We start from the raw sequence: 12,856 nt of genomic DNA, 5'->3' as shown, positions 1-12,856 counted from the left end.
GCTCTTTTCAGCTGGTTCAACATTTGGCAAATGACACGGAAAGAAATATAAATTAGCAGACATTGTGATTTTGAGAGATTTTTTTTACAGGAATTGTTCTGTCCCCTTATACACTTATTCTCATCGTAAATCTTTAGAAACAACATGAAAGTCTTGAAACCAACACCATCACACAAGACTGAGATTTTGTAAAACCTCTCTCATCTCACCCAGTGCGGGTCCTAAGATACAGCCTGTAATGCATGACACAACAGCATATTCAAATACCATGACAATCAGGCCATCAGCTGTTTTACACTGTCTCTAAATATTACGTTTGATAATCCCTTTTGCATGTATTTATACTGAACAAAAATATAAACCCAACATGCAACAATTTCAAAGATTTTACTGAGTTACAGTTCATAGAAGGATATCAGTCAATTTAAATAAATTCATTATGCCCTAATCTATGGATTTAACATGACTAGGCAGGGGCACAGCCTTGGGTGGGCCTGGGAGGGCATAGACCCACCCACTTGGGAGCCAAACAATCCTGATGGTAAAGAAGACGGATGTTGAGGTCCTGGGCTGGCATGGTTACACGTGGTCTGCGGTTGGACGTACTGCCAAATTCTCTAAAATGACAATGGAGGCAGCTTATGGTAGAGAAATTAACATTCAATTATCTGGCATCAGCTCTGTTGGACATTCCTGCAGTCAGAATGCCAATTGCACACTCCCTCAAAACTTCAGGAATTGTGTTGTGTGATAAAACTGCACATTTTAGAGTGGCCTTTTATTGTCCCCAGTACAAGGTGCACCTGTGTAATGAGCATGCTGTTTAATCATCTTCTTGATATTTCAGGTGGATCGATTATCTTGGCAAAGGAAATATGCTCACTAACAGGGATATAAACACATTTGTGCACAAAATATGAGAGAAATAAGGTTTTTGCGCATATGGAACATTTCTGGGATCTTTTAATTCAGCTCATGAATCATGGGACCAACACTTTGCATTTATTTTTTGTTCAGTAGACTTTGATGGGTGATATTACATCTGTTGACAGAGAAGAGCAGCTTCTAAACAACCAAAGATACTGGAGCCAGGATGGCTGTTTATGACTTTTCAGCATTAACAGTGAATGTTCCTTAGTCAAGATTAGGTTGGTGTGTGTTTTCTCATATAAATAAATATAGTGCATTAATGAAACATTTAGTAAAATGATTGTTCTGTTCCTGTATCTGTCATAATGAGTTAAGATGTTGTCAGCTGCACCAATAAAAGAGGATATCAAATGTGAATTTCCACATTGTTGTTGGGTTGCCTTTGTACTTCTTTCTATCCTACAGCCATTGGGTCATGACGACTTCTAGCAGAGAGCATATTCTTGGAGTAAGAACAACAGAGAAATAAATACTGACAAAAGTGTACCCCCAGGACTACAGATAAATCACAGAGAAGAACATTACAGAAGAGAAAGAGTTTGAAGAAAGCGACTTCCTCCTCACATACACAGAATAATCTGTGGCTCCCACACTGTATAGACCAACATCTAGTCATTCCTAAAAACCCAGTGTTGTTAGTTTCAGTATTACATTTAAAAAAAAACTTTGCATTGTAAAATTAGACTTGTGTCACTGTTTGAAACCAGTTCTCAAATGAAACACTGCTGGGTTGCATTGTGCATTCATCTCTCTTCTGTTTGTTGCTGTCCATGTACAAACGAGGAGAAGTGTAAAGTGCATTGCCAATGTAAAAGGCTTTAATATGAACATTGATCCTCCTCATTCAGAAGCATGCAGGAAGCTTCTTTTTTTTAGGGATTCCGTTTAGATTGTGGCCCTAACATTGCTGATGCCTGTTTGGGCTTGCCTCAGGGTTTAATGACAAACATCATCCCAATGCAGGAACTCATGCTGGAAATGTCAAATCCAGTTTTTTTAGAGAATGGAATCAAATCTATCCATAAAAAAAATGATAATACAGTGTAAGTTCAACATTCAGTAGTGTTTTGTCCTGCCATTCTGTTCTGTGTGGCGTCACTGCTCTGCTCAAGTCACTGGTGGGTCTCCAGACATCCTTTACTCTAATGTGGTGGGAGGGTAGCTGAAGTGTAGCCTGTCCGGCATACCTACTACTTCCACAACCATTATTGGACAACAAGCAATATCAGTTTCAGGGAAATAGAAATGTAAAAAGCCTGCTTCGTCTGTCTCTGTTCCACAGTCAATCTGCTGTGTTCAAGGTGGAGCTCAGAACTGGGAGTGGTCCATCTCATCCAGCCATGATGCAGGGCTGGTGGGGAAGTCTGGGTAGCCCGTGCTGCTTCCCGTGGAGAGGTCAGAGGTGGGGCCTCCTGCCATGGACCTGAGAGCCTGCCCCACACCTCCCTGCCCCCCATGGGCTATGATGCTGTCCATGGTGAAGCCCAGGTTGTTGAGCAGCGGGGTGTGGCCGGGCAGTGAGGCGATGGACGAGGGCGACTGGGGGAGACCGTAGGGACTGCCAGTCCGAATGTCATGATAGGGCTGTCCAGCAGCGTCCAGAGAGAAGCCTCCATTCAACACTCCCCCGTCGCCCACACTCCCATACAGGCCGTTGGTGTGACCCAGGTCTGACAGGATCTGGTCATCTACAGAGAGAAGGGAGGGAGGGTTTTAACACTTCTATGGTGCTGTCATCAACTATATCAACATTATACAGCTTTTATCTTTAAATATAATTAAGTGCCGTTATGAAACCTTTTTATTGAGGCAACATAATCTGTATTTCATCTAGGTAAATGGCATGGGTGTGTAGTGTTCCCCCAGCGCTTAGTAAGAGGTCGAAAGACTTGTGATTTACCTTAAGCTCAAACAAAGGGGGTCTGTGCGTGCAATAGAAAATATTTGTCTCCGGCAGTCCCTCCAGTGCTGTTTCAATAACAACAATGCCCCAGAGCACTTTCCCTCTAATTGACTAAAAGCTTCACCTACTTTATAGAGTTTCTGCTATGGGGTTTTCATTTCTCGTAAAAATGGCCTCCTTTTAAAAATGGCTTGAGACTTTTATGAGTCCCCAAAACGGGCTCACAAACATCAAACAACCATAAAAACATGGGGATGTCTAAAATGTAATTTGCACAGTAGAAGCTTCTCTTTTGGTGTAGGCTCCGTATTGGAGAAGTGTGAAAAGAAAGACAGGTCGAAGAGGAGGAGTTGAAGAAGCAAGAGAAAGATGTCAAGTGAAGGAGGTTTGGGGTTGGGTTAGCCATACTGACCTCTGAAGCTGAGCTCACTGTCACTCAGTCCCGCATCGTCTGTTGAACTCTCCTTCTCTGCTTTGTTGCCCCCTCGGTTACGTTTGACGCTTTTGTAGAACTGACCCCAGCGGTGCCGCCCTGCGTCCTTCTTCAGACGCTTCTCTTTCGCACGACGATTCTGGAACCACACCTGCCATTGTGGGAGTAGAGACGTTTGACTTCTAATTCATGTATATATCTGCATATTATCACTGGGATGTTATATTAAGCTAGTCCAAACTAGACAACTGCTCAGCTTGGAATTAAAGATCCTGTTGAGGCACACACCTGCACTACTCTCATGTCCAGTCCCGTCTCTGAGGAGAGCTGCTCGCGGACGTGGCGCGCTGGCTTGGGAGAGTTCTTGTAGGCAATTTTAAGGGTCTCCAACTGTTTGGCTGTGATGGTGGTCCGTGGTCGCTTTGCCCCTGCCTCTGAATCATCTGAGAAAGACATGCAAGGATTAAAGAATATCTTCTGGAAGAATATTGTTTGCAATATTTGCATATTTAAAAAAAATGAAATTAACTTGAGGCTTTTCGCTTTTGAAAACATCATATAGGCTTGGATGGACTGAGTGGTCATGTATGGCAAGTCAATGCCCTTCTGAAACTGTCCCACTCTATCTGTAGGGGATATAAATCTCCCTGGGGAATGCTAGAAGAAGGGAGTTATTGGGGACCCACTGTAAAAGTGCATTGCATCACTTAACATAATCAATCAGTGGGCCATGGAAATTTCCATAAATACACAGGCAGAGCTTTCAGAATCAGATCCATAAAAGGTCACAGCAACTGGAGATTTAATGCCCAAAGCAGGACACTGAGAGACACTGAGAGACACTGGGACCCCATCCGGCTGGGTTTATGATGATTCTGTCGCTCCACTATCCCACTGTCTCTTGTGATTCCTCAATGCTTCAGTATTATTGTACATAAAGGAGTTAATTGCACCTTGCTGTCTGCTGAACTCTCTGTCTGAATGCTTTTGAATGGGCTGCTAACTCCTGCACCACTCTCCACAACTCCCCTGCTGGACCCTGCTGGACCCATTACTCAGAGCGTCACACCAGCTCTAGATAATTAATTCAAGTCAATTCCCTGAAGAAGTTCTGAATATGACAGTTTATCAACCAGGGAGATAAGACTGAATTATTCTTTCAAAATATTTGGATGGTGTTTGATGGCCGATTGGCCATAGAACTAGTAGGATGGCCCAGTCAGAAACCTACCATTCTGTTTGGCTGTTTCATAGTCCTCCTTGCACACCAGCCTGCCATCCTCCATGAGGTAGAACTCATCCCCAGTGGCCAGCTGCCGGCTGCACATAACGCAGGCGAAGCAGTGCAGGTGGTACACAAAGTCCTGGGCCTTCCGCACCACCTGAGTCGGAGGGATCCCCTGTTGGCACGACGCACACTTTGTTCCAAACCGCCTGCAAGTACACACACACACACACACACACACACACACACACACACACACACACACCTGCCATCAGATACACAAACCCCACACAGAACAGGTGGATGCATCTCCACTGTTCAGAGGCTGAAGGTAACATGGCCTTATAGCATAGTTATAACGTAGCACACATAGTTTCCACCTCCACTTCCACCTGTAATAATAGTATCTGTAATACTACTTGGGTTAGTTGTTAGTTGTAGAGAGGCAAAGCATCAGTGGTGGGCTTGTCCTCAGCTTGACGAATGGCCTGGATCAATGCAGTGGGAGTGGAGGCTATAAGAACCAGTAGAGAGAGCCCTGCACAGTAAACAGGCTGAAGAGAACCAGTAAAACACTGACTCAGGATGGGGCTGTAAATCACAAAGCCTATACAGAAAAATAAACCCTTCCTTTAGACCAAGGAGAAGTTTCTTCATTACTGCTAGGAAATCCTGCACTATACTCCAGTTTCCAGCCCAGGCCTCAGCCCCATCATCTCTACTCCTCTCCCTGTCTCCGATAGCATCCCCATAGTGCACACGCAGCATCACTGCAGTTGTAAACAGCAAAAATCGCCCCTATTGTCCCCAGGGCCGACTAATAAAGTTATCTCCACTCTCTGACTCGCAAGCTTTTTAGGTCTCATTGAAGCTTCTGACATTAAAACCTCTCAAACATGATTTAGTAAATGACAGTACTGATCCTGTTTTGGATAAAAGTCTAACTTAATTTACTTCTTTAATGCCTCAGAAATGCAATCGTAAAAAGATGGAAGCAAAAGAAAGAGAAAGAGGGATGAGAAGAAATTCAAGTTGCTGTTGTGTGTGTTCAGCTAAGGCTGCTAGATCAGTAATTCATTCAATTAGTATATAGAGTGTTTGGAGTTGAAAGTTTGATTGTTATGTGTTCTGTCTTATCCAACATAAGTATTCAACAAGGACAGAAAGGCAGGAGGATGTTGTAGGATGTTCAGCTTGATTAACCTCATTGTGTTGGTCCTGTCACTAAGTATTGACAGAAGCCTGTTTTTTAACATCCACATCATTATATTATGTTATTATATTATATTATGAAAGTAAACTATGTAAAGAGGAAAATCCTCACTAGCACTAGTCCTGTATGATAAGTGAAGTCAAAGCTAGTTCATGAGTAATGTGCTCACCAAATCTTTCCTCAAAAGCAACATGCAATACAGACCACTCTGATCATGTCACAGATTTTACAAGTCAAAATCAGTGCAATTTTATTGCCATTTTTGAGCTCACAAATATTAAAGTAAATCACTTCTACAAGTAATGTCACTTAGCTTGCAGCAATCAAATTCTCAAAATTCCCATTCAAACAAAATAGGGGAATGTTTTAAGATTAAGATGAAGAAGTGGAACTCACTTGAAGAAGTCCTCTTTGCAGTACACATTTCCTGCCCGCGAGAAACACTTGTCTGCCAGCAACGCTTGACAGTCTGCGCACTTGAGGCACTTGGAATGCCAGTGGCGGTCCAGCACCTTCAGGATGAACTTGTCGAGGATGTGTTGACTACAGCCCGCACACTGGGGGATTTCTATGGGGAGAGAGAGAGAGAGAACACACCATGAGTTAAGATAAAATATTGGTGGTGGAATAGTGCAAGGAGACAAGGTGAGCATTGCCCTTGCAGGTTTTTAAGATCAGAGCCGGCTAAAATTATGTTAAACGAAATCGGTAATGTAGCCTAATTCCTCACCATTGTGACCCTCGATGAAAACAAATATGGTCTGACAGAGTAAATTGTATCATCATGCCACTCATTCGATTTAGGTTTATCAAAGGCCTGTGCCAGTGCCACAATATTTAGCCTTGAAGTGGATTTGATTGGATAAGCCGACTGATTCGAAAAACCAAGCAGTATAATATATATAATATATAATAAATACTAATAGTCATAAACAACGCGAATGAAAAAAAACTGGGCTATAAGAAGGAGCAATAACCTCGGCCTTATAGTGTTAAAAACAATGCACTATTATCACCATCAACATCGTAACACCAGCACAGTGTCGCTATTAATGTGATTAGTCTATGCAAAATGAAATAGCCAGAGTTATTTTTATATTTATAAATATATATACATATATATTATAATGTGATAGAATAATGCATATTAATATTATTGTTATTATTATTATTTTTGCCATCTTTTTTTTCATTTTTCATTTTAGAAAATGAAATCTCCGTTGTCGTCAGTGCAATGGTACCGCATGTGAACAATGGCCAGATGAAGAGAGGCTTCTCATGGTAGACTAAATTGCCTTTTCAGTATCTTAGAATAGCGGGTGAGGGCATGACGAGATCGCAATGGAAACTGACCCCTCAAACTCATGAAAACGGATGCAATAAGCACCGTTTTGTGCACAAAATAATTTGCCAGGTGATTTTTTTTGTACTCGAGCAGTTTAATATTTGTACTATATCTACAAGTATGTCTGCAATTAGGCTTTGCCAAACCTATTGTTGTTTTAATTATTATTATTATTTTTTTACTCATACGGCCTATGAGTAATCTAATCACACCCATACCAAACTGTTTAAATGTGCGCTGGAGGTCATGACAACATTTCAAAACAATTACAATACAGTAGGCCTACATGTGCATCTTCATACTGTAGCCTACGTTGGGAGACATTTTTGAAGAGTAAAACATTTACATTTTATTGTATAGCTTCTGGAGGGCTGCTCAATAAACTACATGTATACATAAGGCCTAAGCTAAGCATGCACAAATAGAGGGTTGATTTTACAATACACTTATGAAGGTGATACGGTAGCCTATACAATGTACAGGAGTTGCATTTTGAGATGCTGCAAAGCTCAATTTCTTTAATTGTACTATTGCGATGTGGCATTAGCCTATACAGACATCGAAATACCAGGTGTTTCCCAATCAACTTCACAATCAAATGAGATAACTATGGAGTACATGGCTTTTTAAGACTTTTTACAAAACTTAAATGAAAGTTAGGTGTATTTTACATCCACAAAATATTAAAGAAATGCCCTGATTTGTGGAGCGTTATGCATTATGCTTTGGTGTAAGTGATGATACTGAAAGGATAGCAAGAGGGCCAATCTTGGCAGTATTCACGTTCGATGTCTAATAGCCTCTTCACCCCCCACCCCCTCTCTCTCTTTCTGCATAACTTGTAAATCACACGATTATACCACTTAAGATCTCTTGTGAGCCTCCTCAAGAGGGGTCCTCAAATCTAATCAAATGTGATCCTATAAGCTTCCTTTTCTCAGTTACAATATATGCATCTCCTACAACATAAATATATCATCCTGTTTTATTGTATTTCGATTAGCAGAGGATAATTGTGTTTTTTAACAGGACTAAAAAAAAGTGTTTCATATCAACCAAGTCATGTACTTATTAGCTACACTATCGGAATAACTGTAGGTCTTATAGGGAACGAGCACATAGCCTATAGAGCTCATAGGCCACATTGAGCTCATAGGTATATAGCTCATATGTTTTGTAGATTGCATGACCTACACTTCAAAGCAAGCAGACTGTAAACTCTATTCAGGAAATAATCTTATTTTTCTTGGGGCCTTAAACGTCTCTTGTATCCAAACGGTTTAGAATAATTACCCTTATTCATAAGAGCATGCTAACAGCCATATGAATCATGATAATAACGTTTAGATACATAATACTAAATTGCTTTTATTCCCATAGTAATGCCGTATTAAATCCTGCATGTATGCACCAATGGGTGTTGAGTGGCAAGATCTTTGCACAGTCTTTACACAATCTCCTTCGATTTACCAAATGAAAGAGCATACCCCACTAACATATAGTTTTATAGGTTAAACCAATTATATTTCACAATTCTGCATTGTTTCACTTTGTGCATTAAACATTATGGTTCACTGCCTTTACCAATAAGGTAGCCTAAATGAAGGTCAATTCAAGACAATTTTAAATGGGTTAAATGATCAATTTTGCTTGATTTTGAGCAAAAATATACTCTCCTGCGCTGAAAGAATCAACAACTCGTTTGGATCTGTGATGTAAACTATATAGTATTTCATTGTGGATTAAAAGCAACATTAGAGGTAATAGAGTAGGTCTATCTATACATTTCCGTGGCTCGCATATGAATAATTAGGTCAGGAATGTATCCAATTCCAGTTCCATCTTGATTGCAGGATCAGATTATATAGCATAGATTATCAAAACTGAGTTAAAGAGCAGATGCGAAGATAATGAGCAATTATTTGCTTTGATGCTGAGGCATTGAACGATTTACTGCACACACAATGTAGTGAAATATTCCACGTTTGTCATTTTTTAAATAAAAATTAAAAATACTTATTTTAGTAGGCTATAATATCATATCACAATCTGTACGTGTAATATAGCCTACACCCTATGTGTCAAACAATAATAAGACTGACATAATTGTACAATTATGTAGCCTACAATTGTACAATAACACAGCTATAGCAAGCATACGCAAACATAGCCTGGATAATTCCGATACGAATCAGTAATAGCTGTCAGTCAAACTGGTGGGGTATGGAGAGTAGGTGATGAGAGCGTCTGATCTCTCGTCCATGGCCAGACAAATAAACAGCTGTCTCATCTCTGACCAGAAGCAAACTTCTCATACAGCTCGAGGGAATAGAATAACAAAATGCGCTCGAGGTAGGGAATATGAATATTCCTGTATAATACAAAAAAAATGTACAAACATAAAGTGTTTATGCCTTGATGAGTGTTATACTATTATACACATGTCCCAACCTAGGCCTATATATGCTCATGGGTTCTAATAGTGTAAAACCAGCATGTACAACTCGTGCATAAGACTGGGGGTTGGAAACACAACATTACGAGCAGTACAAACGCACACTTTAAACAAGACATAGGCTACATGTGATAAATCATCTCTATCCATACAACATTCCACAAAATTCCACACGAGGACCAGAAGATCAAAATGAAATGCATAATACCCTCACTTCAAAGAATAATATGAAACACACGTTATATGAATAAGTAGAATAATATGAATATATATGATCCAGTAGAACAATGTCGCTGCCTTCTTTAGCCTTGGCTTGTCTGTCCCTCAACCCAGTTTAATTAAACGCTACATATTTTTTTCTACAGCAGTGCCCTGCAGCATTTCAGAGCTCGGCTGCCAATTTCCGCATGATATAATCAATATAGAAAATGAAGTGGAAAAGCCTTACGTTGCATTGGCACTCCGAGTATCTCGGGTACACCCTTCACAGGACTCTCTGTTGGTAGAACAGCAGCACTTTGCATCATTGTGATCCAGAACGGGGAATAAACACACACATATACACGCTCAACAAGGTGGGCTGAAGCTCCCGTTTTTTAGTGAGAAAATGTAGAATATGTCAAATAGAAACAGGGTATGAACCCTTCTGTAGATCTAGCTGTCCCTTTAAAGTCCGGTATTTTTTATTATCCTGGAATATTGTCCATGCGTGCGAGATTTCGCCGTGCTCTTTTGATGTGGATCATACAAGCTGCTTGATTCATTCACACTGCAGGGGCAACTGTGACGTCACCCTAGCATAGGAACCACCAGGGACCAATGGGATCCTCCATCAAGCCTCAAATGGGCGGAAGAATTCTGCTCCTGAGCGCAGGTGTACAGTGAGAAAGACGAAAGAATTGGTGACAAAACAGAATGCCCCCAGAAAGAAGCAACCTTCTTTAGAATAGTATCAATAAATAGAGTCTCGCCCTAGCACATAGCATTGTCTTTCTATCAGTATGAAGGGGTAAAATGTTTTTCAGCTGAATATGGCAATACGCTTTAATAGATAAACTTTGCACTATCAAGCGTCTCTTTCTTCAGAGACGTGAAAGGTAACATTGAGCAACCGCTACTAGCCTATACAGCCGAATCCACAGCCTACCTGCTCTGATGACATATTAAATTAATACGTTTTCTCATATTTTTTTATTTTAGTTTTTATTTCACCTTTATGTAACCAGGTAGGCCATTTGAGAACAAGTTCTCATTTCCAACTGCGACCTGGCCAAGATAAAGCAAAGTAGTACGACACAAACAACACAGAGTTACACATGGGATAAACAAAAGTACAGTCAATAACACAATAGAAAAATATATATACAGTGTGTGCAAATGTAGTAAGATGAGGGAGGTAAGGCAATAAATAGGCCATAGTGGCGAAATAATTGCAATTGAGCAATTAAACACTGGAGTGATTTATATATGTGCAGAAGATGAACGTGCAAAATTAGATACTGGGGTGCAAAGAAGCAAAAAACAACAACAACAATGTGGGGATGAGGTAGTTGGGTGGGCTATTTACAGATGGGCTGTGTATAGGTGCAATGGTGGTAAGCTGCTCTGATAGCTGATGCTTAAAGTTAGTGAGGGAAATATAAAACTCCAGCTTCAGTGATTTTTGCAATTAGTTCCAGTCATTGTCAGCAGAGAACTGGAAGGAGAGGCGGCCAAAGGAGGAGTTGGCTTTGGGGATGACAAGTTAAATATACCTGCTGGAGCGCGTGCTACGGGTGGGTGCTGTTATGGTGACCAGTGAGCTGAGATAAGGCGGGGCTTTACCCAGCAAAGACTTATAGATAACCTGGAGCCAGTGGGTTTGGCGACGATTATGAAGCGAGGTCCAGTCAACTAGAGCGTACAGGTCTCAGTGGTGGATAGTATATAGTGTTTTGGTGACAAAACGGATGTCACTGTGATAGACTGCATCAAATTTGCTGAGTAGAGTGTTGGGGGCTATTTTGTAAATGCTATCGCCGAAGTCAAGGATCGGTAGGATAGTCAGTTTTACGAGGGTATGTTTGGCAGCATGAGTTAAGGAGGCTTTGTTGCGAAATAGGAAGCCGATTCTAGATTTAATTTTGGATTGGAGATGCTTAATGTGAGTCTGGAAGGAGAGTTTACAATCAAACCAGACACCTAGGTATTTGTATTTATCCACATATTCTAAGTCAGAACCGTCCAGAGTAGTGATGCTGGACAGGCGGGCAAGTGCGGGCAGCGATCGGTTGAAGAGCATGCATTTAGTTTTACTTGCATTTAAGAGCAGTTGGAGGCCACAGAATGAGTGTTGTATGGCATCGAAGCTCAAGGATTTGACAATTAGCTGATCTTTAAATTGCATGTAGGCAAAAAAAAAAAAATGCTCTAAAACCTTCAGGAAAGGTAGGTCATATCTGTTAGAATAGGAGTTATTGAATTTGGTTTGCCGATAGCATACAAATAGGCCCACCATCGATGATGTGGAGGCTAAAAAAAGCAAGTTTATTACATTTTGTTGATTGGACATATAGGACCTTCCACCCCCATCTGGGATATGGATGCCTGAGTGTAGTATGGTTGTTCAAATAACATCACCTTAGAGCATGAGCATCAGCCTGCGGGGTTTTCCTTTTTATTTTTCGTTGATTGGACACAATCACAATATTTGTGTCTGATCTCTATGAATGGGATGTAACCTGACTGCAAGGAAGACCTATTGTCCGAGAGCCTTGACAGGTATTAGAAGTCCAAGCACAGTCCTTCTGACAGTGTTCATTTCAATTCCGCGTTTGAGAGACTGCTTTCGGATAAGATATTCCCCCCGGAGAGTTCGTAGTTCAAGCAAGATGAACTCAATCTTCGCTTCCAATTTGCTTCAAGCATGCACAGTGTGGTTGCTTGGTCCGTGTCCCAAGCTTTCAGATGAACAATACGGTCCTATTCCACTCACACGTTGAACGAAATCGAAACCTTCAAGTAGCCGACCGTCTGAATCTCGGAATATCTGAATACAAAAGATCTATAGCATATAGGCTTATGTCTGCTATTACCATAACCCGTACCACCACTACCAATATAACAACAAGTGTTTATATTAATGATCATGAACATTGAACATTTATTACATTAAATAATATATGTAGCCTATTTAATCATTAACCAATGATTGTATTACAATATAACAATACTACTAATAATAAGAACAATACTAACAATACTACTACTACTACTAATAATAACAATAATAAAAATAAGAATAGCCTATTAATATCAACAGAATTTTGATAATGAGCACAATAACTGTAGAATATTATTTTGTCCAGACAAC

General features: G+C 40.5%; 1 protein-coding gene across 1 annotated transcript; it reads right to left on the bottom strand.

The window, feature by feature from the left end:
• Window positions 1–459: 459 nt before the first annotated feature.
• On the bottom strand, window positions 460–10,177 carry LOC139410186 (LIM/homeobox protein Lhx4-like). The gene is made up of 6 exons (XM_071155644.1): window positions 9,953–10,177; window positions 6,101–6,272; window positions 4,498–4,700; window positions 3,555–3,709; window positions 3,246–3,417; window positions 460–2,618 (listed from the first exon to the last, which is right to left on the bottom strand). Exons 1-6 carry the CDS (start codon window positions 10,029–10,031, stop codon window positions 2,239–2,241), a joined length of 1,161 nt encoding a protein of 386 aa, XP_071011745.1. The 5' UTR covers window positions 10,032–10,177; the 3' UTR covers window positions 460–2,238.
• Window positions 10,178–12,856: the final 2,679 nt, after the last annotated feature.

This window comes from Oncorhynchus clarkii, chromosome 5 (genome assembly GCF_045791955.1).
Source record: "Oncorhynchus clarkii lewisi isolate Uvic-CL-2024 chromosome 5, UVic_Ocla_1.0, whole genome shotgun sequence".
NCBI classification, from domain to species: domain Eukaryota; kingdom Metazoa; phylum Chordata; class Actinopteri; order Salmoniformes; family Salmonidae; genus Oncorhynchus; species Oncorhynchus clarkii.
Note: the sequence above shows the minus strand (reverse complement) of the source record. Positions and strands in the feature narration are given on the sequence as shown.

Bases quoted from the DNA above. Each gene is read 5' to 3' on its own strand.
- LOC139410186 (XM_071155644.1), bottom strand. From the start codon at position 10,031: ATGATGCAAAGTGCTGCTGTTCTACCAACAGAGAGTCCTGTGAAGGGT. The intron at 3,710-4,497 runs GTAGGTTTCTGA...TGTCTTTCTCAG, and splicing joins TGAAACAGCCAAACAGAATG to ATGATTCAGAGGCAGGGGCA. The intron at 2,619-3,245 runs GTCAGTATGGCT...TTCTCTCTGTAG, and splicing joins CAGTGAGCTCAGCTTCAGAG to ATGACCAGATCCTGTCAGAC.